Genomic DNA, 25,951 nt, shown 5'->3' with positions numbered 1-25,951 from the left:
TTATTAATTTGTTTATTATAGCCACTTCATTCATTCAAATGAGATTTCTACTTAGCGAGTGCAAATGTCACATGGAAAAGATTGTGCTGGAGAGTAGGACATGAAGGAGCTAATTAAACACAAAGTATACTGCAGATGCTGGGGTCAAATCAACACGTATAAACAAGCTGGATGAACTCAGCAGGTCGGGCAGCATCCGTTGAAAGGAGCAGTCAACGTTTCGGGCCGAGACCCTTCGTCAGGACTGAAGAAAGAGGGGGTAGGGGCCCCATAAAGAAGGTGGGGGAGGGTGGAAAACCAATCAGAGGAAAGATCAAGGGGTGGGGGGAGGGGAAGCAGGGAGGGGATAGGCAGAAGAAGGAATGCAAGGGGAAAGCACTGTGGGTACTAGAAGGCAGAATCATGAGAGAGGTGATAGGCAGCTGGAAGAGGAGGCAGAGTGAAAGTGGGATGGGGGAAGGGAGAGGGAAGAAATTACCAGAAGATGGAGAATTCAATGTTCATACCAAGGGGCTGGAGACTACCCAGACGGTAGATGAGGTGTTGCTCCTCCATCCTGAGTTTGGCCTTATTATGGCAGTAGAGGAGGCCATGTATGGACATATCCGAATGGGAATGTGAAGCAGAGTTGAAGTGGGTGGCAACCGGGAGATCCTGTCTGTTGTGGCAGATGGAGCGGAGGTGCTCGATGAAGCGGTCCCCCAACCTGTGGCGGATCGCGCCGATGTAGAGGAGGCCACACCGGGAGCACCGGATGCAATAGATGACCCCAACAGACTCACAAGTGAAGTGTTGCCTCACCTTGAAGGACTGTTTGGGGCCCTGAATGGTGGTAAGAGAGGAGGTGTAGGGACAGGTGTAGCACTTACGCTTACAGGGATAAGTACCAGGTGGGAGATCTGTGGGGAGGGACGTGTGGACCAGGCAGTCGCGGAGGGAACAATCCCTGCGAAAAGCAGAGAGGGGTAGAGAGGGAAAGATGTCCTTAGTGGTGGGGTCCTGTTGAAGGTGGCAGAAGTTGCGGAGGATAATATGCTGGATCCGGAAGCTGGTGAGGTGATAGGTGAGGACAAGGGGAACACGGTCCCTGTTGTGGTGACGGGAGGATGGGATGAGGGCCGAAGTGCGGGAAATGGAGGAGATGTGGGTGAGGGCATCGTTGATGACGGCAGAAGGGAAACCACGATCCTTAAAGAAAGAGGACATTTGGGATGTCCTGGAACGGAAAGCCTCATCCTGGGAACAGATGCGGCGGGTTAGTAATTGCTATGAACATAGGACATTAGGAGTGAGGTTAGGGCACCAAGTCCTTCCAAGCCTTACCAGCTTTCCACTACAACCATTTCCTCTTCAGTACCAATTTCCTGTAGCTCTCAATCCCCTGCTGTTTCAAAAATGCAGTCTTATGGGAGAACACGACTAATGGCCCAGCCTCCACAGCCAAGCAGGGTAGAGAATTTCAGCATTTCACCATCCTGAGGAGAGAAATAGCTGGCCTTGCCCACCATGTCCCCATCCAGTCAATGAAGAATTTCCCGAATACTGCCCTGTGAAACTCACAAATGCCACCAGATGAATGCTTGGATAGAATGGACGTAGAGAAGTAGGAGAATCTAGGCACGTCCCCAGAATAAAGAGATATCCTTTTAAAACAGCGATGAGGAGGAATTTATTCAGCCAGAGATGGTGAAGCTGAGGAATTCGCTGCGATAGAGGGCCGTGCAGGCCAAGTCATTGAGTGTATTTAAGGCAGAGATTGATATATTCTTGACAGGTGAGTGTGGGTTAAGGGTTATGGGGAGAACGTGGGAGAATTGAGTTGAAATCAGCCACAACTGAATGGCAGGGCAGACTTAGTGGGTTAAATTGTCTAATTCTGCTCCTGTATATTATTGTCCTGCAACTTTCTGGTCCTTCAGTTTCCAGAATGCCAATACCAACCCATCAAGGTTGATGAGAAAATAAGGAAAACCATCCATAGACACTGCAATAGAATCATTTCTGATGTAATTACGACTTACTTGCATAGTGAGATTGTGGTTGCTTTCAATAAGGCCACTCTCATGCTTGGTCCCATAAGAAATGTAGTTTCGCACTTTGACAATACAAGTAGCACCAGATTCGAATATCGGCTCTAATCCATAGATAACCTTCACCCGGCTCGCTTTACGCCGAAATCCATTACCAACGTAAAGGTCCTTTGTCATAATTCTGCCAAAGAGTTTGTTGCCCCAGAAACCTGTGTCAGTTAAACCTTTGGTGATTGGCATGGGGGTCATCTCGATTTCCTCACCCACTGAAACACAGACCCAAGGCAATGCAGGCACATTAGACTAGAAACAACAATGAGGAGGTGATAAAGAAACTCAGTGAACAAATCGAAGCATGAACCTTACCTTCAATTTCTTCTCTTGAAATAAATCCACTCAATACTGCAGCAATGATAAGAGATTTTAATATGCATACAAAAACAAAACCAACAGCAGCAGCATTTCTTACTAGGGTAGTTTTGAGGAAGGACATAAAATCCTAGACCAAATTAAACTAGCTCAGAGGAAATCAAGATCTAATCACGTTTTTTTTCCCATTAATTCAGGTGCAGTCCTCGGGACATCCCTGATGGGAGCAGAGGTCCTCACTATTCACAGCAGCACTCTGAGGAGGAAGTATTATTATCAAACACTCAGTGGCCGACTTTATTAGGTACACCTGTACACTTGGCCGTCAATGCAAATATCTAATCAGCCAATTATGTGCCAGCAACTCAATGCATGAAAGCACGCATGAAAACGGTCAAGAGGTTCAGTTAAGCATACAAGGTTGAAAAAAATCAAAAATGGAGGCTTCACTAATATTTTTGGGAGTTGATAGTTTTCATTTTAAAACTTTATTGAGTTATGGGAGTGACTTCAATTCACAGTAACACACACAAAATGCTGGAGGAACTCAGCAGGCCAGGCATCAACGACATTTCGGGCTGAGACCCTTCAACGGGACTGTATTCTTCTCCATAGATGCTACCTGGCCTGCTGAGTTCCACCAGCATTTTGTGCATGTTACATGTATTTCCGGCATCTGTAGATTTTATCTTGTTTGTGATTTAATTCACAGTTTTTCGTGAGTTACAATCTATAGTGCTTTCTGGGATAATCTAGTTTTCAGTTAATAAAGAACTAGTAGGACTTTTATTTCCTAACTCTCTGCACCACACTCCAGTCCAGTGGGTGGCGGTAATGCACCTTCAAGTTGGGCTGCCAACCACCATTAAAAGTCAGAAGAAGAAGAAATTTCTTTGTTGTCCAGACCAAACATCAGAAAGAGGGAGAAATGTGATCTACGTGACTGACCATGGAATGATTGTTGGTGCCAGATGGGATGGTGTAATTATCTCAGAAACTACAGATCTCATGGGATTTTTATAAACAGTCTCTAGAGTTTGCAGAGAATGGTGTGAAAAGCAAAACGTCCTGTGAGCAGCGGTTCTGAGGACCTGATGGAAGAGGAGAGAAGTCTGGAATGGTGGGGTCTCTGATTTTGATGGCAGTGAAAAGTGAGAGTCCACGAGGGAAGGCTGGCTTCTGCAATGTGCTGAGCCTAGTCCACAACTCTCTTGCAGTCTCAGCCATACCAAGCCAGCAGGAAAGGTTGTTTTCCAAGATGCACCTATAAAAATCAGTGAGGGATCAAAGGGAATGTGCCCAGTTTCATTAACCTTCTGCGGAAACAGAGGCCAGTGACCTTTCTTAGTGTCATCGCTCTATCAGACGTTTGGTTCACCAATAACGGACCTGTACTCCAATAACAGATTTTTATAAAGTCGTTGTAATGTCCAAAACAGATAAGATGATAAACATGCTACCACAGGTCAAAAGGATCTTTCACCTGCCCCTTTGTGCCTTTGTCTGCTCTTAGAAAGAACACTGCAATTCTTATTACATTTAGGTTCTTAACTATGACAAACCCATCCCCAGTGCCCCCAAAAAAACATTGGAAGCTTTACAAATCAACCTAACATCTCCACTTACTTTCATTGCTCAAGAGGAAATCGGTGGCATCCGAACCATATTCGTTTTCCATGACACACCTGTAAACACCACAGTCCTTCGCTGAAGCCTCTACAATTGCCAGTGACACCTGACTCTCATCACCAGCGCTGAAAAAATATCCACCAAGAAAGGAAAATAAATATTAGCCAAATCTAAGCCGTTCTAAGCATTACCACAGTGGAACTAGGCTTTTTCACCGTACCTTGCAAGAATCCACTGCCAAACACAAGACATGGCCCCAAAATCTTTAAAAGAGTTGCCTACAGTATTTCCCAAATGAAACCACAACAAGGAACCAATCCATTTGAAACAAATAAACCAGGTATCGATCACTGGGTCCCAGTGCACAGGAGTAAAGCTGGTGATGACTACCTTCGCTTCAGCTTGTTCAAGTGAAGTCCTTCTTTGTCCCATCTGATGGTGGAGTCACTCAGCACATTAAAGAACTGGCACCAAAGCTTCAGGTTCCCAGAAGCATCTGAAAATTGTTCAGCTCTGATCTTTCGAATCACCTGTGGAGCTAAAGATGGAACAATGTGAGAGTTGGTCACAGGCTGGTACAGACAAGCACCAGCAAATGGGGGCACTGATACAGAGTCAGCAGCTCAAGCAGAATATGCTGGAAGTTGCTTTTCAAGGATGGATATACAGTCGGCCCTCCTTATCCGCAGGGGAGTGGTTCCGGGACCCCCCCCCCCCGGAATTGTAAAGGATAAAGTGAGAAAGGCTCTGCCCCAATGAAAGCTATAATTATTACTTAGCAACGCAGTGATATAATTATTGGGTTTTGGGGTTTTGATCCTCCACATCAACCCTGCACGGTGGAGAGTGCACTCAGGAGCGGTCTGTCACTCGATAGAACTCAGGAAAGCCTGGCGCTGAAACATACGTTCTTAAGCATTTTATATGCATAGAAAGGTAAAATATATACTATATACTAAGAAAAACGTTTGACTAACTGATGCTAAATAATACCGGATGTATCTGTTCCAACTTACTTAGTAAGAGAACTTTCGATTTTTTTCGATCGCAATCTACGATAACCCACGCATATCCTCCCTAATACAATGTAAATGCTACGTAAAATAGTTGTTATACTGCATTGTTTAGGGAATAATGACAAGAAAAAAAGTCTGTACATGCTGGAACAACAATTGCTGAAAGAGCACTTCCGGGTTTTCGCGATTCGCGGTTGGTTGAATTCGCGCATGCGGAATCCGCGGATAAGGAGGGCCAACTGTACTGTGCCGTACACTGGGAGTAAGTAAGAGAGAAAGCCATGATTTACAATTAGTCCCTCTTTCTGACTGGATTATCAAACCTTTCTTAGGTCACCATAGTGTACGTCTTTCACATAGTCAGCTGGCTTCTTTAAAACTAAACCATCAGTTAAACATCAAGTTACTTTACAAATCATTAACAATATTTATTACAGAAATGGAGTATGTCTTAAGGGACACAAGAACTATTGGCTCAACTATTCACCTTAGCTTATCATTATCATCTTCGTCTAAGTTACTGTGCTTCTGTGTGGGTTTTTATTCACTAAACATGACAATGACCGTTTACTTCCCTAGTACTGTGACCTATCTAAACCCCATAACATATAATCATCTCAGCTGCTACCTGACCAGCTGAGTATTTTCAGCAATTTTGTTTCAATTTCAGAATTTCAGCATACTCAGTTTTCATTTTTTTAATTCTCACTATTAATATCTTGTTATTTTTCGAGAAAGAGCAACCCACCATTCTGAATATTCTGTTTATATCCACATTTTATTGCATCTTCAACATAACAAAACATCTCAAGCAATTCTCTGGAGTGTCAAAGTGCAAGACAGAGTCATATGCATTCAGAAGCCACTTTATTAGACAGCTTCTACACCTAATAAGGAGGTCACTGAGTGTACGGTCATGGAGTTCTGCTGCTTCAAGATTCAATGTGTTGTGCATTCAGAAATGTTCTTCTGTTGTAACGTGTGCTTATTTGAGTTGCTGTCACCTTCCTGTCAGCTTGAACCAGTCTGGCCACTCTCCTCTGACCCCTCGTTAACAAGGCATTTTCACCACAGAACTGCCACTCGCTGGGTCTTCCTTTGGCTTATCGCACCATTCTCCATAAACTCTACACGCTGTTGCATGTGAAAATCCCAGGATAGCAGCAGTTTCTGAGATATTCAAACTAATCTGACCGACACCAACGATCTTTTCTCAGTCCAAGTAGTTAAGTCACATTTCTTCCCCATTCTGAAAATACAACTGAGCCCAATGCATACTTTTATACACTGTGGTGCTGCCACATGATTGGCTAATCAGACATTTGTGTTAACGAGCAGAGGTACAGGTGTACCTAATAGAGTGGCCACTGAGTGTTTGATAATGATACTTCCTCCTCAGAGTGCTGCTGTGAATAGAGGATCTCTGCTCCCATCAGGAACTTCCTGAGGAAGACAGTGACCAAAAGTTTGGTAAGTAACATCTTTGAAAGAGAATGGAGCTGATTTAAGTGACTTTCACACATTGTCACCCATTTGACTAGAGCTATTCCTACAAATATATTACAGGGAGTAAAGCTGGATATAATTCGCTCACCAGATGATGCAGGACCAGGCATTATCTAGGATTCTTAGAGCCCTATAGGAGGTCTTATGAAGTGGGAACTCTGAACATGTTAGGTTCAGAGTCACTGAGAGCTCAGCACAGAACAAGGCCCTTCAGCACCCAGAATCCATGTGGACCGTCAACCATCCACTTACACCAACCCTACATCAGTCTTATTTTTAACCTCCCCCTCATTTCCAGCAACTCCCCCCACCTCCCACCCCCAATTCTACCACTCCCCTCCATACTAGGAGCAACTTACAGCAGCCAATTAACCCTCCGGCCTGCACGTCCGTAGGATGTGGGAGGAAAAGGGGGCACTCGAGGGAACCACAGGTGGTCGATCGAAGAGAGAACAAGTGGCACGCGAGGTCGGGACTGAACCGCATCTCCGGCCTTGTGAAGAAGCAGCAGCTCCAATAACTGCACCACTGTTCTTTCCGAAATGAATACTGAGAGCCGATGTGGGTCAGGGAGCTGCGTAGCCAGTAAATATCGTCATCATTCCAGCCCAAAGGAGTGATGAGTTATTACTTGGGCACCAATATGGTGGGTGGATAACGAGTGGGCAGACGGTTGAACATTGCCCCCAATGCAAAAGGTTTCATTTTGTACTTCCTAGAAGAGCAGGAACATATTTCAAAGGGCAGGGATAAAATATCACTCCTTTACAGAATTAATGAAAGATCCACCTAGGTTCTATACCTCAACCTCAAACTTCACAGGGAATGTAGTTAAATGGACCTACAGTATGTGTTATTTACAGCAATAAAAGCACATTGGATAAGCAGCTTTTGCCAATCCATTGGTACACACAACCTTTTGAGTCATCAGGTCATTGGGCACTACAGAAGCAGCTGTTCCTCCCATCTAGTCCATGCTGAACCATTAATCTACCTAGTCCTATCAATGTGCACACGCACCATAGCCCTTCATAATCCTCCCATCCATGTACCTATCCAGATTTCTCTTAATGTTGAAATCGAGCTCTTGTGCTGGCTGCTTGTTCCACACTCTCACCACCCTCTAAGTGAAGAGGCTCCCCTTCACGTTCCCCTTAAAGATTTCACCTTTCACCCTTAACGCATGCCCTCCAGTTCTAGTCGCACCCAACCTCAATGGAAAAAGCCTGTTTGCTCTTATCCTATCTACACCCCTCATAATTTTGTATACCACTCTCAAATCTCCCATCATTTTATTTATTTACTTACTTACTTACAGTAGGTCCTTCCAGTTCTTCAAGTCACACCACCTAGCAACATCCAACCACCTCAATTTGACCCCAATGTAATCACAGGACAATGACCAATTAACCTACCCGCAACGTTTTTGAACGGTGGGAGTAAACCATAGGACCTGGGGAAAATCCACGCATTCCACAGGGAGGACATACAGAGACTCCTTATAGAGGACACCAGAGTTGAACTCTGAACTCTGATACCCGAAGCTATAATAGCGCCATACGAACCACTATGCTACCCCGGTGCCCATTTTCCTACGCTCCAAGGAATAAATTCCTAACCTATTCAACTTTTCCTTATCCTCAGGCCTCAAGACCTGGCAACATCCTTGTAAATTTTCTCTGCACTCTTTCAATCTCACTGATAGTGTTACGTACCCGTGGGTATCTTGTGACTGTCACGTGACCATGATGTAATTGAGGCTCTGCTGGGCATGATGTAACAGCCTTGTGATGGTGGGGTGATGTAATTTTCCCGCCAGTGAGAGGTCATGTGATGGCCTCTTTCAACAGGATATAAAAGGAGCACGCATCCCCATGACACGGGTCAGTTCGTGGTTTAATTCGTCAGCGACTCCGTTCGCTCTGTATCTGATTTTATGACGCAGTTTCGTTTTAAAAGTGGGGTTTTAATTTCTACTGTACGAATCGTTGTTTGCCGGCAGTTCTGAAAATCGCTGCCAGTTAAAGTCCAGTCGGAGAGAGAAGAATTATCAAAGTTCGGAAAACCCGAAGGATCGAGAAAAGTTGGTGTTGTCGGCGGTAAAACAGTTTCGACCTTATTTGATCCTCATTCGGAAGGAATTAGTAACCTGAATCCAAGATAGTCCCTGCTAAAGAGCAGAAAGGACTGGAGCAGGGTTTCGCCAAGGAAAGGTCAGCGCCTTTAAGTCGTTTTATTACCTTCATCGTAAATCCTTTGGTCAACGTATATTTCGGCTGGGATCAGCAGTAATGTCACAGCATGAGAGAATTTATAACTTCAAGGAAAGTCTCTCCTAACTGACTGTATAAATCACTTGGACTTTTTACATTATCACTCTAAGAACTGTTTTTGCATTATCGCTTTAGGAACTGTTTGAGCTGCCGTGTAGCAGCCGACTTCCGGTTAAGTTAGTCACTTGTTTACTTTTGGGTTTTTTTGAGCAGTGTTTAATAGATGTTTTATTTGTTATAAAAAAACCTGTCTCAATTCTATATTCGTTGTTGCTGGATCGTAACAATACCTTTCCTGTAGGTAGGTGACCAAAATAGCATACTATACTCCAAACTAGCCCTCACTAACATCTTATACAACTTCAACAGAACATCCCAATTCCTGTACTCAGTACTTTGACTTATGAAGGCCAACGTGCCAAAAGCTCACTTTATGAACTTATCTACCTACGACACCACTTTAAAGGAATTATGGGTCTATCACATTCCTCAGTGCCCTACTGCTCACAGTGTAAGCCCTACTCTGGTTTGTCTTCCCAAAGTGCAACACCTCACACTTGTCTACATTAAATTCCAGCTGCTATTTATCAGCTCATTTTTCCAGGCTGGTCCAAATCCCATTGCATTCTTCGATAACTTTCATCACTGTCCATTCTACTCCCAATCTTGGTGTCATCCACAAATTTGCTGATCCGGTTTACTACATTATCACCCATATCACTGATGTAGACGACAAACGCATTTTAAAATACCCACTTAAAATCCAACAATTTGAACAGAAAAATCTGTGAATTTCCTGTGATTAGAATAGTGCAAACATCACTGTGAAGCACAATAACTATTTTCCCGTTTCCCAGCTTTCAAGTGACCCCAAAAGATGTAAAAGGCCCGGACAAAATTTTTAAATTGAGTCGAAGGATTGTACAGCACAAAATTGAGGCTTGTACATACCAACTGTGATTCCTACCTCCACTAGTCCTATTAGCCTGCATTATGCCAAAATCCCTTTAAACTGTTACGTACCCGTGTCACATGACGCATGACTGGGGTTGAAGCTATACTGGACTTGAGGTAATGGTCTTGTGATGGTGGAGTGACATCATTTTCCCACCAGTAGAGGTCATGTGACAGGTTTTCTTTTTACAGGGTATAAAAGGAGGACCCCTCCCTGTGAGGAGGGGCAGATCGTGGCTGGATTTGCCATGTTGACTTCATGCCACTGCGTGATTTAATGTTATGACGCAGTTTAGTTGAAAGATGAAGTTTTATCTAATGCCTAAAGTTTAAAAGGTCATTGCCAGCAGTTTCTTTACAATACTGCTAGTTGAGAATCAGTAGAGAGTGAAGATCGGAGTTCGGGAGTTAAAGATCGAGGAAAATTGATTTCGATGGTGAAACAGGTTCAACCTTGTTTGATCCTCATTCGGAAGGATTTCGTTGACTGTTCTCGTGTTAATCCCTGGGAAATACCAGAAAGGATTGAGAATGGTGTTTTGAAGGAAAGGTCAGTGCCTTTAAGCCGTTTTGTTTTGTTTCATAAATTCTTCGTGGGAAAAGTTCGATTTGGGAACCGAAGCAACACGACGTGAAAGAGAATTTAAATCGTCTTAACAAGTCTCTCCCTTAAATGGACTGTGAGCATTTTGAACTTTTGGCAATACTACTTTGAAGAACTGTTTTTGCAACATCGCTTTAAGAACTGTTTAAGCTTCATTGCTTTAAGAACTATTTAAGCTGCCGCACAGCCACTGATCTCCAGTTACGTTAGTGTTTTGTTTACTTTTGGGGGGTTTGTTTTCAGTGTTTAATAAACATGTTATTTGTTCTAAAAACCCCTGCCTAACTCATATATTTATTGTTGCCTGAATCCGTAACATAAATATGGGGGCTCATCCGGGATTGGATCATTTGAGTTGAAATGCTTGTTAAATTTTGAGTCAGTGTTTTGGAAACGGGGAATATTCGATTCTTTTGTTTGATTGGCTTGTGAGTGGTATTCGGCAACGATGAATATTGATGAGTTTCTGGCTTCGCCAGGTACGGAGTTGTTAGCGAAGGCGAAAAAAACTGAGGTATCTGAGATAGCTAGTAAATTGCAACTTAAAGGTATTTTGCAGACTACTTCAAAGGCTGTAATACAGAGAAAAATCGTGTCACACTATGTGGATTCGGGTGTTTTTGATGAATCGATTTTAGAGTCGTTTCCAATAAGTAATCTGGAGATGCAGTTGCAAATCGAACAAATGAAGTTGGAGTGTTGTAAGTTGGAAGCTGATCAGAAAAAGAGGGAATTTGATTATGCAATGGTGGAATTAAGGTCTGGGAATCAGTCTTCTGGTTCTAAAAAGCTGTTTGTTGCTAGTCAAGAAATTAAATTGGTCCCTCCATTTAGTGAAACAGAGGTGGAAAGATATTTCCAACATTTTGAAACTATTGCTCGGATGTCAGAGTGGCCAAAAGATAAATGGTCAGTGTTGTTACAGAGTGTAATTAAAGGCAAAGCACAACAAGTTTATACAGCTTTAACTGCTGCGCAAGCACTTGATTATGATATTGTGAAAATGCATATTCTAAAAGCATACAAATTAGTCCCAGAAGCATATAGAGAAAGATTCAGAAGTTTGAAGAAGTCTGTGGAAAAAACTTATGTGGAATTTGCCTATGTGTTGTGTGTTTTGAGAGATGGGTTTCTTCTAAAAATGTAAATGGGAACTATGATACATTGAGAGAGCTGATTTTAATGGAGGAATTTAAAAGAAGCATTCCTGTTGAAGTAAGGACTTACTTAAATGAGAGGGATACTGATAAATTACAGGACTGTGCTAGATTAACTGATGAGTATGTTTTAATCCATAAGAATAAATTTCCTCAGGGCAGAATTTTTAAGAGGAAAAATAATGGAGACAAGGTAAATCAGAAATTAAATCAGAAGTTAATGAGAAAGGTAAGGAGGAAGGAAAACCTGTGAAGGAAAGACAGTTTGGTCTTATTTGTAACTATTGTAGGAAACCTGGCCATGTAATAGCTAACTGTTTCAGATTGAAAAAGAAAGAGAAGGAAGCAGTTCCAGATGCTTGTGTGCAACATACTGAAGCACCTGTAAAATTACAGGGTTCGATAAACACAAATGAGGTTTTGTTAGAGTCTGACCAAGTTAAAAAGGAATATGATCATTTTATAACTGAAGGGTTTGTATCCTTGAAAGAAAGATCTACTCTGGTGCCAATAAAAATCCTTAGGGATACTGGAGCTTCTCAATCACTGATGTTAGACAGTGTGTTGAAGTTTAATGAAGAGTCTGATACTGGTGAGGTAAATTACATAAGAGGTGTTGGGAGTGATTTTATGCCTGTACATTTACATAAAGTAAATTTAAAATCAGGGTTAGTTACAGTATTTGTTAAAGTAGGATTACAGCATAGCTTACCTGTGAAGGGTATTTCTTTATTGTTAGGTAATGACTTGGCAGGTGGACAAGTTTTTCCTGAAGTGCATTTGACAATGGAGTCAGAGGAATCAGAGATGAATTCTAACACAGATTCTTCCTGTGTTGTGACTAGAGCTATGGCTAAAAAGATTGATGCGCAGAATGAGGTTGTTACTCATGACTGTTCAACTCAGGATTCGAGTTTTGAGGATGTGTCAGAGACTTTCTTACCTTCGTTGTTTGAACAAGATTCTGGGAGTAAGTCTGACTATGAAGATTTATCTCTGTCTCGGAAGGAGATGATAGCAGAGCAGAATAGAGACCTTGAGATTATAAAATTAAGGGAACAAGCTTTACTAGATAGTGAAATTGAGAAGGTGCCAGTAGGATATTACTTGGAAAAAGGAGTGTTGATGAGGAAGTGGAGATCGCCAACAATTCCTGCAAGTGAGGAATGGAATGTTGTTTACCAGGTAGTTGTCCCTAAAGTTTATCGAAATGAGATTTTGACTTTAGCTCATAGTGTGCCTTTAGGTGGACATCAAGGGGTAAGGAAAACTGTGGACAAGATTTTAAAACATTTTTACTGGCCTGGTCTAAGAAAAGATGTGGTGATGCTTTGTAAAACGTGCCATACTTGTCAAATTGTGGGTAAACCAAATCAAGTTACACCAGTAGCTCCATTACAACCTATTCCAGCATTTGGTGAATTGTTTTCTAAAGTTATTGTAGATTGTGTTGGTCCATTACCAAAGACAAAAACTGGTTATCAGTACTTGTTGACAATCATGTGTACTTCCTCTAGGTTTCCAGAGGCAGTACCACTTAGGGATATAAAAGCTAAAACTGTGACAAAGGCCCTTATAAAATTCTTTACTTATTTTGGATTACCTAAGGAAATACAAACTGATCAAGGCAGTAATTTTATGTCTGGATTGTTTCAACAGATAGTTTATAAATTGGGAGCTAAGCAAATCACTTCGTCTGCATACCATCCAGAATCGCAAGGTGCCTTGGAGAGGTTTCATTCTACCCTCAAGAATATGATTAGGACATATTGTGTGGAAAATGAAAGTGACTGGGATGAGGGTATAAACTTACTTTTATTTGCAGTAAGGGAATCGGTACAGGAATCTTTAGGTTTTTAGTCCATTTGAACTTGTGTTTGGGCATAGAGTTAGAGGACCTTTAGCTTTATTAAAAGAACAGTGGATTAGTAAGGAAATACACACTAATTTGTTGGACTATGTTTTGAAATTTAAGGACAGGTTGCATAAAGCTTGTAGCTTAGCCAAGGAAAATTTAAAGTTGGCTCAGTAGAAAATGAAAACTTGGTATGATAAAGAAGCTAGGATGAGGATGTTTAAGCCTGGAGATAAGGTGTTGGTTCTTTTCCCAGTGCAAACAAATCCTTTACAAGCTAGATTTCATGGTCCTTATGAAATTGTGTCTAAAATCAATGATGTGGATTATGTAATAAAAACTCCAGATCGTAGAAGGTCAACACAACTTTGCCATATAAATATGATAAAACCATATTTTGGGAAACAATCTGATACTGTGACTGTTGTGGTTAGTGAGAATGAGTTTGATTTAACTAGGAACATGATAGATGATTCATCTGAATTTCATTCTAAATCCAACATTGTTTCTGTTAGGTTACCAAATTCAACCATTCTGGAAAATATTGATGGGAAACTAGCACATTTACAGCTAGAGCAGAAACAACAGATGAAGGAATTAATTTTTAAATATAAGGATTTGTTTCCAGATTTTCCGAGAAGGACTACTATAGCTTCACATGATGTAGATGTTGGAGATGCCAAACCTATTAAACAACACCCATATAGGATGAACATAGAAAAATGTAAACTTGCTGAGAAAGAAATTGAATATATGTTAGAGAATAATATTATTAGACATTCTAACTCGAATTGGAGTTCACCCTGTGTTATGGTGCCAAAACCAGATGGTAGTATTAGGTTTTGTATGGACTATAGGAAGGTGAATGCTGTAACGAAAACAGATGCATATCCAATTCCTAGAGTAGATGATTGTGTAGATAAAGTTGGAAAAGCAGAGTTCCTTACAAAGATTGATTTATTGAAAGGGTATTGGTGTGTTCCATTAACGGACAGAGATAGAGAGTTTTCTGCATTTGTAACTCCATCTGGGTTATATGAATATAATGTTCTTCCATTTGGGATGAAGAATGCCCCAGGTATTTTCCAGAGGATGATTAACTCTGTGATTCAGGGATTGAAAGATACTGATGCTTATATTGATGATTTAGTGACAGGAAATGATACTTGGGAAGCACACATTATTGTGGTGGAGAAATTGTTTGAAAGGCTTTCAAAAGCTAACTTAACTATTAATTTAGCTAAGAGTGAATTTGGACATGCCACTGTGACTTACCTTGGTTATGTTGTGGGTCAAGGTAAGGTAGCTCCTGTTCAGGCAAAAGTTCGGGCAATTTTAGAGATCCCCACTCCAACGGGGAAAAAAACTCTCAGAAGATTCTTGGGAATGGTAGGATATTATCGGAAATTTTGTAAGAATTTTGCTAATGTTGCCCTTCCATTAACTAACCTTTTGCAGAAGAATGTGAAGTTTGTGTGGACAGTGCCTTGTCAAGAAGCATTTGAAAAATTGAAAACAATGATATGTCAACAACCTGTGCTTAAGGCACCTGACTTTGAAAAACCTTTTTCATTAGCTGTAGATGCTAGTGATGAGGCTGCAGGAGTAGTATTAATGCAAAGGAATGAGGGTGATGAGGTTGATCATCCAGTAGCTTACTTTTCTAAGAAATTTAATAAGCATCAAAGAAACTATTCGGCAATAGAGAAAGAATTGTTATCTCTTGTTTTAGCTTTAGAATATTTTGACGTATATATTGGTACAACTCAAAAACCACTTATTGTTTACACTGATCATAATCCGTTAGTGTTTCTGAGGAAGATGAAAAACAAAAACAGAAGATTATTAAATTGGAGTTTGATGTTACAAGAGTACAATATTGTGATAACTCACATTAAAGGTAAAGATAATGTGGTTGCTGATTGTCTATCTCGATGTTGAATGTACAATGTAATTTTTTTTATGGAGTGGTTTTTTTTACAATTGTAACAATCCTACTGTATTGTGAGTTGTAAGATGTCATATGATAGTATTGTATATTGTGTATGTTATAAAATTTATACATTTGTTTTTCTTGTAAATAATTGTTAAAATTTTTGTTCTTGTCAGACCAAAAATGTTTTTTTGTAGGGAGGTGTTAGGTACCCGTGACACGTGACGCGTGACTGGGGTTGAAGCTATACTGGACTTGAGGTAATGGTCTTGTGATGGTGGAGTGACGTCATTTCCCCACCAGTAGAGGTCATGTGACAGGTTTTTTTTACAGGGTATAAAAGGAGGACCCCTCCCTGTGAGGAGGGGCAGATCGTGGCTGGATTTGCCATGTTGACTTCATGCCACTGCGTGATTTAATGTTATGACGCAGTTTAGTTGAAAGATAAAGTTTTATCTAATGCCTAAAGTTTAAAAGGTCATTGCCAGCAGTTTCTTTACAATACTGCTAGTTGAGAATCAGTGGAGAGTGAAGATCGGAGTTCGGGAGTTAAAGATCGAGGAAAATTGATTTCGATGGTGAAACAGGTTCAACCTTGTTTGATCCTCATTCGGAAGGATTTCGTTGACTGTTCTCGTGTTGATCCCTGGGAAATACCAGAAAGGATTGAGAATGGTGTTTTGCAGGAAAGGTCAGTGCCTTTAAGCCGTTTTGTTTTGTTTCATAAATTCTTCGTGGGAAAAGTTCGATTTGGGAACCGAAGCAACACGACGTGAAAGAGAATTTAAATCGTCTTAAAAAGTCTCTCCCTTAAATGGACTGTGAGCATTTTGAACGTTTGGCAATACTACTTTGAAGAACTGTTTTTGCAACATCGCTTTAAGAACTGTTTAAGCTTCATTGCTTTAAGAACTGTTTAAGCTGCTGCACAGCAGCTGATTTCCGGTTACGTTAGTGTTTTGTTTACTTTTGGGGGGTTTGTTTTCAGTGTTTAATAAACATGTTATTTGTTATAAAAACCCCTGCCTAACTCATATATTTATTGTTGCCTGAATCCGTAACAAAACCTTTCCAAGTACATGTCCAAATACTTGTTAAACATTGTAATTATATCTGTCTCCACCATCTCCTCAGGCAACTTGTTCCAAATACCTACCATCCTCTGTATGTAAACTGCAACCTCTCAGATCTCGTTTAAGCTTCTCCCTTTAGTTCTAGATCTCTTGTTTCAATAGGTTCAATTAGAGAAATGTAAACAATATGAAATCCTGAAATTCTTTTTCTTTGCAAACATCCATGAAAACAGCGGAGTGCCCCAAAGAATGAATGACAGTTAAATGTTAGAACCCCAGCCCCTTCCAGCTCCCCCTCCCACTCACAAGCAGCAACAAAGCAACAACCCCCCCCCACCAGCAAAAAAGCATCGGCACCCCACCGAGCACTCAAGTGTGTAGCAAAGCATCAGTAAAGACACAGACTTGCAGTAACCCCAAAGACTACTCCTTCACCCAATAATTCGACATACCACAGGCTCTCTCTCTCCCTAATAAGGGAAAAAGAGGTGTCCCCGTTTCACAGCGAGAAGGGAGACACAACAAAACAACAAAACTTGCCGATTTATGATATTAAAAGTCTGTCATGTTGCTTTTTCCAAGCTCTGCGCCCAAAGAACTCGGGTCTCTGGGCACACAGCCAGCAGCCAGTTGCACCGTCCCACGACACACTGGACTGTGACACCAACCTCGAATCCACCCGCCTCCAGAGCCATGAACATCTCGTGTCATGCGAAGGAAAAGTCTGACTCTCTATACTGTCTAACCACTCACAATTTTATAAATTTCTATCAGGCCATCCTCTCTGCCTCCTATATTGCAGTGAAAATAAACCCAGTTTATCCAATAATCTTCTTATAACAGCATTCCAGACAACGTCTTGGTGAATCTCCTCTCCACGCTTTTCTAACACATCCTACATGTTGTGTGATGACCAGAATTATTCACATATCTCACATGAAGTCAAACCAATGTTTTATACAACTACATCATGATGTCCTAACTCTTACACTCAATGTTTCACCTTATGAAGACAAACATACCAAATGACTTCTTTACTACCTTATGGTGTCACCATTTTCAAGGTGGACTTCCACCCCAAGGTCTCTCTGTACATCAGCATTTCCAAGGTCCCTGCCACTTACTCCATACGTCCTACCAGAAGTACTTCCAAAGTATATGACCTCACACTTGTCTGGATTAAATTCCACCTGCTACGTTTCTGCCCAATTTTCCAGCTGACATATGACCTGTTAATCAGACCACATACGTTCTCATTAAAGGTGTTTATATATTACAAGTCATTTCTATACGGTACCATGGAGCTAATCAATGAGGCACACCACTTGTTACAGACATGGGCAGAAAAACCCCAATCTGTCACTAATTTCTGCCTCTTATCCCAAAGCCACTTCTGCATCTGATTAGCCAGCGTGCCTCAAATCCCTCGTTCCTTACTCTTCTGGACCAGTTTACCATGTTGTATCCTATCAAAAGCCTTATGAAAGCCCATGTAAACTACACCTACCGTAGCCTTCACCAGTTTTTTCAGTTATGTGATCAAAAATAATCAGATTTCTGTAAAATGATCTCCACCGTATAAAGCCATGCTAACTCCTCCTAGTCAATCTCTGCTTTTCCAAGTGAACGTAAATAACTGTCCCTTAGAAACTTCTCTACCAATTTCCCTACCACTAATGTAGGCTTGCTAGCTTATAGCTTCCTGTCTTATTTCTAATGTTCTATTTGAACAAGGCAGCAAAAACAGCCACCCCTGTCCCCCAGTCTTCTGGTACCTCCACCACGGCTAACAAAGATGCAGAAATCTCCATCAGAGCCCCAGCAATCTTGGCTCTTGCTTCCCTTAGCAACTTGGGATGCTACAGAAATGGATCTTTGCAGCCCAGGCTAAATTTCTGGCAAAGGTTAACTCGACCTCTTACCTTTCAAGAAGTTCTTTGTTGATTTGGTATCCTCAGTTTTCCCTCCACTTCTAGCAGAGTCCATGGCTGTCTCTGCTTTGTTTCCGGGGTCTTCGTAAAGCTTTGGTACTTCCAGCATTGACATCTTGCGTGTTGTCGTTGGGGAATACCTCTCCAGCGGCGTGGTTTGCGGCACTGCCGGAGTTTGCAGCAGTGCCGCGCTCCTTTTGGGAGTTAACGGGAATCGACTCTGTTCCTCCTCCTCCGCGTGGCTGATGCTCCCCTCAGCGTGGACCTTCCGCACTGCTTCCTCTTTCTTTGGGTGCGCTGGCAAGCCAGGCACTTCCGAAACGAGTCCTTCCAACTCGTCCACTTGCTTGGACCTGGGCAGGAAGATCTTGCGGCGGGCTCCTGAGGCAAGCTCCTCTGGAGTGGCAGACGGAATGGAAGGCAGCACATCGCCGGGCTTTGCCTTGGCGCCCGAGCCCTGCACAGTCTGTGCTGTGGGTGCGTCTTTCTTCACTGCCTTGTCATCCTCTATTCTCTCCTGCACTGTACTCTTAGCTGTTATATTGTCCACCACAATGGACGGTACCTGGCTTAGTTCTGCCACCCGCACAACTGGCATTATCTTTGCTGTCTGCAGAGCACTGCCAGGGGTTACATCTTCAGAACTTGGTGTTACAGTTTCCAGAGTGGGAACCGTTTCATCACTGGGGACAGATGACACTTTCAACAGCTTATTTCCATCTCCTATAATGTTCTCCACCCTGCCGCTTTCTTCTGCTGTGTCTACAACACACTTGTGCTCAGTAACATCAGTTTTACTTTCTTCCAAAGTACCATGCTCTTCCTCTGAACTCACAGGACTCTTAATTTCCAAGGTGACTGGAAGAGAAGACGAAGATGCCACCCCCAAGCTTGGATGCTTTAATGCCTCAGTTTTACTTGGCTTGGTAGACTTTCCGGATGGTATCTCTGGGACAGTTGGTTGAAGAGTTAACTTTGAATCACCAGTATCGACCGCAGCGACAGTGCTATCATCTTCACGGGCATGTGGGTGTACAACAGCAGAGAGGGGAGCATCGACGCTTAATTCCGACGGCGGTGTCACAATGATAATAGAGTCCATGTTAGGTTCTTCCACAGTAGTCAATAACGACCTAATGCTGAGTTCAACAGGATCAATGACTGTCTCTCCTGATGGCGCATCCGATGCATCGTCTCCACCAGTGAGATGGAGGTCTTCAGTGCTGGCCGGAAGCACACTTGCTGAAACGCGGGCGGCCTCTGTCTCCAACAGCAACTCCACACCAGTAGCTGGGGATTCAGAAAGATCTGTACGCTCTTTAGTTGTGTCTTCATTGCGCAAGTGCAGGGCAGGGACAGGTGGAAGATCAGTACTTGCCTCTGGTTTCCCAGTGCTGGTGACAGATCTTTCACCCAATAGAAAACTGGGTATTTTTAAATAAGATAGGAATTTTTCCACAAAGTTAGAGCCAAAACCATCTGGGGATACTTCTCCTTGCTCCTTCTCCTTAGATCCTGCATTCTCCACCTGATCGACTTCCAACAATTTACCTTCAACCTCAGCAACTTCTTCCTCCTCAAACCCACAACCTGCATCGTCAGGAACCTCTTCAACAATGGGAACTGCCAAGCTAATGGATGTGCTTTCAGGCTGTGAACCTGTAGCAACCTGTTGACCCGTTGCCTCCTTTGCTGTTGGGGGCACTTGATCTACAAGTACCGGCTCCTCTGGACAGGTTGGAGGGACAACAATAATTTGGGAGGTATCAACAACAGGTGCAGCAGTGAGCTCCATTGCTTTAATATCAGTTGTGAGGCCCACACTTTCCTGCTGCTCAGTCTGTGTAGCAGCATCTATCCCCCGAATGGCTGGCTTTACCGTTTCATCACTCTGAGGTAGTGATACATCTTCACTGTAACAGTCCCCTAGGTATGGCTCTGTCACCTTCAAGGTCAAGATCACTGGAGTAGGCTGCACGTCTGGGATCTCAGTTTGCTCAGGGCTGCTCGGGATATCCAATTTCTCCCACTCATCACTGAAGGCACCAACACTGCACTCACTGTCCACCCTCTCAGAGGCAGGCGAAGCATCATGTTCTGCCTGCTTCTCCAAGTCCAACATCTGAAAAACAAAAACAGAAGAGATGAACTTTTAAATCAGCATCAAAAACTATGCCACAACATTTGTCAGGGAGTTTTGCTAGGGAGGAGTTGGTAAAGTTTTAACAAGGTTTTTTTTAAAATTAAGAGTGGTTCAAATCTAACAAGATTTTCTCTTCTGACTGTAGTCGGTACATTATAGCATCTGCAACGCAAAAGTAATGACATTGGGGTTGGTTTTACACTGAAGCAAAAGTGAGAAGGCTGAAAATTATAAACTTGTGCATCCTCGAGTCAGTTAACTTCCAACAAATGATCCACCTAAGTGTCACCTGCAGAATACAAAATTAACAGAATTTTAAGAAATTTAAGGAAGAAAGAAATCCTGCATTTCCTGTTTGTACCAAGCACAGTCCAAAACTCTTTACAGCCAAAGAATTATTTCTCAAGTGCAGTCACAGCTATAATATAGGCAACTAGAATATGTACAAGCAACTAGAAAGCATGTTTTAGTTATAGTGATTGATGGATTAACAAAGGCCAGGAGCTCGGGGGTAGTCTGACTGCCTTTCGCAATTCGTGGATGTTTTATGTCTACCTGAAAGCACAGGTGGGTCCACGTTAAGGTGCTCAGTAAAAGACAGCAGTGCTGAGGAAATAAGGTTCTACACTGACCTTTGTGCCCAGTCCTCTGGCACAAAATGAAAGTCAACATATAAGCATAACGTGCGTAACAAAAAACAGGAGTGGTGGGTTGAACGAAGAGCGTTTACATTAGTTTTGGGATAGTGTGGTCAACTCAGAAGGTCGATGGAGTGGCCTGCAAACTTCAGTGGTTCTTCCATTACCCTGAAAAGAACTGTTTAAAGCCCAGAGTCTAAGGCCTCAACTTTGGTAACTATAGACACCCTGCTCTCACTTTCACAAAGCCCATCTCTGACAAATCTCTTCCACTTCCTGACCTCTGTATCTTCACCTGAGGGAACCATTAGGACACTGACCCCCCCCCCCCCCCCCACAGGTTGACCAACTGCACCTTTTCCCACTCCACTTCCATTGAAGACTTCTTTCCTTGCTCCCAGAATTTCCTCCCACATCTCTGTTGCTTAGTTTTTCATTATACCACTGGGACTGCAACACGCCTTCCCTCTGCTGCCCCCCCCACCCCCACCGCATCAGTAACAGGGCTCCCTGCGTGGTGATTCCATTTCCTGCACACCCACTCTAACCTCATCTTCTCCCAACTAAACCAAGGATTGGGTCTCCCATGTCCCCACCTTTCACACCCACCAGCAACTTTGACATGTTTACCCAGTATGTTAGTGGGAGCACAAAAATACTTGAAGCCCACGATAGGAACCTCCACTCCCAAATGTTCTAATACATTTCCTACGAACATTTCTTGCATGCTCTAATAACGCATCATAAACCTGAAACACAACTATCCACAGACCCTGCCTGACCAGCTGAGTTTTCCTAACACTGTTTTTTAATAACGTGTACTTCTCTCTTCTAGGCTTGGTGTTTATTTTTTCATTATGCAAACCCGGTTATCCAAGAAACCGAACAAATGCTCGAATTGCAGAGATACATGGTGTCCGCGGCAAACGTATAAAACCAGATACTGGGATCTGAAAGCAAAACTGAAAACGCTGGAAGAACTCGGCAAGTCTGCCAGCATCTGTTGAACATTTAATGTTTCAGGTCATCAGAACCTGAAACCCAAGCTGAATTAAGTAGCAGAGGGGAATGGCGAGGGTGAAAGCGCAGAGCAAGGGGGATGTCTGGAATAAAATTAAATGAGACAGCTGTTGAATGGGCAGCTGTCTGTCTGGTATGTTGCTAATATTATGAAGCTGAGGTGATACTGTATAGTCTGGCCCACTGAGACATGCTGAGCTGGCCAGTTTAATAAAATTAAAGAAAATAAAGAGAGAGAATAGAAAAGCAAACGCAAATGGCCAGTCATGATAAAACCGGGACTCAGTGCCGAGTCCTGAAGTGTGCAACGTGTCCACGTGGAAGTTGACCTAGTGGCCCTCAAGCTTGTGTTAGAAACATAGAAACCTAGAAAACCTACAGCACAATACAGGCCCTTCAGCCCCCAAAGCCGTGCTGAACATGTCCTTACCTTAGGACTGCCTAGGCTTACCCAGAGCCCTCTATTCATGTTGTGTCGGTACTGGAGTCCACATGCAATGTGACTGCAGTGTAGTCAGTTAAAATGGCAGGCAACCAGAAGCTCAGGGTCACCCATGAACTGAACGAGGACTCTCCGCAAAGCAAGCACCCATGGTTTGCCTAATGTAGGGGATTCCAGATGGTGAGCGGCGAATGTGGTGACCGCATTTGTTCTTGGCAAGTTCTTCTACAGAACTGGTTTGCCACTGCACCTGAATTGTTGCTTTAGCTGGTAAAATTGTTGGGTCAGGACGTTCAGAGGGAAAAGGTGAAAGGATGGATGTTTCATCTCCTCTACTTGCATGGGACAGGTGGGTGGGATGGAAGAGCAGACCAGAGAGTCACAAACTGAGCATCCCTGCAAAATGGAGAGAGAGCTAGATGCGACTAGTTGTGGGATCACGTTGGATGGCGTATCTGTCTGAACGTATCATCCATCTGAACAATCACACAGTGCTGTTAGCTGAATACATTTCATAATGACATATTAATTTACACAGTAATGAACCATAAGCCAAATGTAAAAAAAAAAAAATCTATGGTAACAAACAAGTCACAACCTTGGGCACGTAAGTTTGAGGAAGAATTTCCTTTATCTTACACTGGCTGTTATCCTTTAGACAACACTTTCTTCCTTAGTGATGAATCCAGAAAGGTTAATCTCATTTAATTTACCCCTAGAAGGAAGGCATTTAGCCAACTATGTCAGACTCTCCATTTAATCACAATCTCCACTCTTTCCACAGAACGGGAAGATTTTCAGATTCAGATTCAGTTTATTGTCATTTAGAAACCACAAATGCAATGCAGTTAAAAAAATGAGACAACGTTCCCCCAGAATGATATCACAAAAGCAATATGACAAAACCGACTACACCAGAAAATCCACGTAACGCTTGGCAATCCCCAATCCAGAGTCCGGAGAGGCTGCTGCATATTAATATCGCGCTACCGTCTTAGCGCGTTCCCCGGAAAGCAGCTCCAAATCCACCAGACAAAAACAAGATCAAAAACTAAAGCTACAAGACCTGCACAAAACCACATAGTTACAACATATAGTTACAACAGTGCAAACAATAGCATAATTGATAAAAAAAACAGACTATAGGCACAGTAAAAATAGTCCAAGATGTTAAAGAACTGTAAGTTCAAAAGAAATCACCACAGTTTCCACAAGTCCCCAGGGTCCCAACAGACTCGCCATCCCACGCCGGCGGCAGAAGGGAATACCCCCGCTATGGACTTCCCAGGCGCCGCCCGACTCAGCCTCGCAGACGCAGCACACACCGAAAGCAACCTGAGTCTTTCGAACCTCCGAGCCGATGACCATCCCCTCCAGCACAGCTTCTCCGAGCACCATCCTCTGCCGAGCGTATTAAGACGGCCCTGCCAATGGCCATTGGCAACGCGACCCTGAGGACTGGGGGCCTGTTCTTCCCGGCAGAGTCCCGGACCTCACAGCGGCAGCAGTAACGAAGAAGGTCTTCCTGGAATTTCCCGATGTTTCTCCGTGCTTCCACGTCCGTTTTCAATTGATTATGATTGCACACGGCACCCCACTTCACAAATAACAGATAATCAGTTCCAGAGTGGCCGCTGCAAGCTGCGTCACGCCGCCATCTTGGATCAAAAATTTTAAGTATTTGTTCAGTGGTGAAGTATTTATACTGTGAGAACACTCTACATAACAAAATACCTTCCTTCATAGCAGTTTTGGCAATTCATTTACATCTGCTTGCTCATCCTCCTGCCATGAGAAACAGTTCCTTCCAATTTAATCTATTAAAAAGAGAGTGAGAAAAAGTTGCAAGGCCAAAGAGAAATTTGGAGAATGGGAATGATGAGAGTTGGCATGGACTCTTGGGGCTGCATTGCTCCTTACTGAGTTATAGTAACCATATAACAATTACAGCACGGAAACAGCACATCTCGGCCCTTCTAGTCTGTGCCGAACGCTTACTCTCACCTAGTCCCTCCGACCTGCACTCGGCCCATAACCCTCCATCCCTTTCCTGTCCATATACCTATCCAATTTTTTTTAAATGACAATATCAAAGTAAGTAAGGAAAAGCTTTTTAAGTTTCTTCAGCTCCATAACATCCTCTCAGTGGAAGTCTCATTTTACCACAGAAGTCTCTTATTTGTGTCATATTTCCTTATAACATAGACAAAACCATTAATCTCCTCATCTATATCATTTCCCAATGAAATCCCATCAATTTCCCTCATAACCAATAACATAGTCATGCCTATCAACTCTCCTCATTTACCCACCACCCATTTATTTACAGCAGCCAAATGATCTGCCAGCATCTTATGATATGTGATGGAACTGGGGAATCCTCCGAGACACGGGGTAAACGTACAGACTCCACACTGGCGGCATCGGAGGTCAGGATCAAACAAAGCCAAGCCAAGCTGTGTGGCAGTAGCTCCACCATCTGCTGTCTTCCTCATTTCTTGCACCATCTTGAAATCTCTTCCACTTTCACTCCAAGTCCTTCAAAACTTGGTTTAAAGTTGTTGGACGGTGTAGATCATGACTGATATTAATCTGGCAGGTGGTTGCCATCTCAGGCCTTCTCCCAAATTCCTTTCCTTTAAAGATTAGGGAATCCCCCACACCAGCACACTGCCCGGGAATCAAAAATATCGGTTCATTAAGCCCCCATTTGCAGATTCTAATTATGTACACGGCAAACTCCCACAAAACAGAGTGATGTAGCAACTTTAAATGATGGATAAAGGCTGGTGAGTTTTAAAGGAAGTTCCCTTGTTCTTTTTACAGCAGTAGCATGGGATTATTTATATCCTAGTATCATCATCATCATGTGCTGGGACGTATGACGTGGGCGGTCATGGTCTTTGACCACGTTTGTTCTTGGCAAGTTTTTCTACAGAACTGCTTTGCCACTGCCTTCTTCTGGGCAGTGCTTTACAAGATGGGTGATTCCAGCCATCACTGATACTCTCCAGAGATTGACTACCCGGTGTCAGTGGTCGCATAACCAGGACTTATGATATGCACCAGCTGCTCATACGACCATCCACCACCTGCTCCCATGGCTTTATGTGACCCTGTTTGGGGGCATCAGGTACGGGGGGCCAAGCAGGAGCTACACCCTGCCCAAAAGTGACCTGTGGGCTAGCAGAGGGAAGGTGCGCCTTATACCTCCTTTGGTAGAGACATATCTCCATCCTCCCACCCCAGTGTTAGGGCAGATAAATCCTCCAACTGAGAACAATGGCGTTTGACAAGAGAGACAGAGAGTTCAAAGTTTGTAGTTGTTTGATCAGGGTGTTGGGATTACCTCTTGCAAGAATTATGTTAGTTCTAATG

General features: G+C 42.8%; 1 protein-coding gene across 2 annotated transcripts in view; it reads right to left on the bottom strand.

Moving 5' to 3' along the window:
* The window catches only part of alpk3a (alpha-kinase 3a), a 95,362-nt gene that overhangs the window by 15,490 nt on the left and 53,921 nt on the right, over positions 1 to 25,951 (bottom strand). For both annotated transcript variants that reach the window (XM_073024984.1, XM_073024985.1), the window contains exons 6-10: positions 18,322 to 20,452; positions 4,419 to 4,566; positions 4,026 to 4,153; positions 2,397 to 2,432; positions 2,022 to 2,296 (exon numbers count right to left, since the gene is read on the bottom strand). In XM_073024984.1, the coding sequence (XP_072881085.1) occupies positions 2,022 to 2,296; positions 2,397 to 2,432; positions 4,026 to 4,153; positions 4,419 to 4,566; positions 18,322 to 20,452 (2,718 nt within the window). The remainder of the gene's footprint in view (positions 1 to 2,021; positions 2,297 to 2,396; positions 2,433 to 4,025; positions 4,154 to 4,418; positions 4,567 to 18,321; positions 20,453 to 25,951) is intronic.

The sequence above is a fragment of the Hemitrygon akajei genome, chromosome 21 (assembly GCF_048418815.1).
Source record: "Hemitrygon akajei chromosome 21, sHemAka1.3, whole genome shotgun sequence".
Taxonomy (NCBI): domain Eukaryota; kingdom Metazoa; phylum Chordata; class Chondrichthyes; order Myliobatiformes; family Dasyatidae; genus Hemitrygon; species Hemitrygon akajei.
This window is presented reverse-complemented; position numbering and strand designations above follow the sequence as displayed.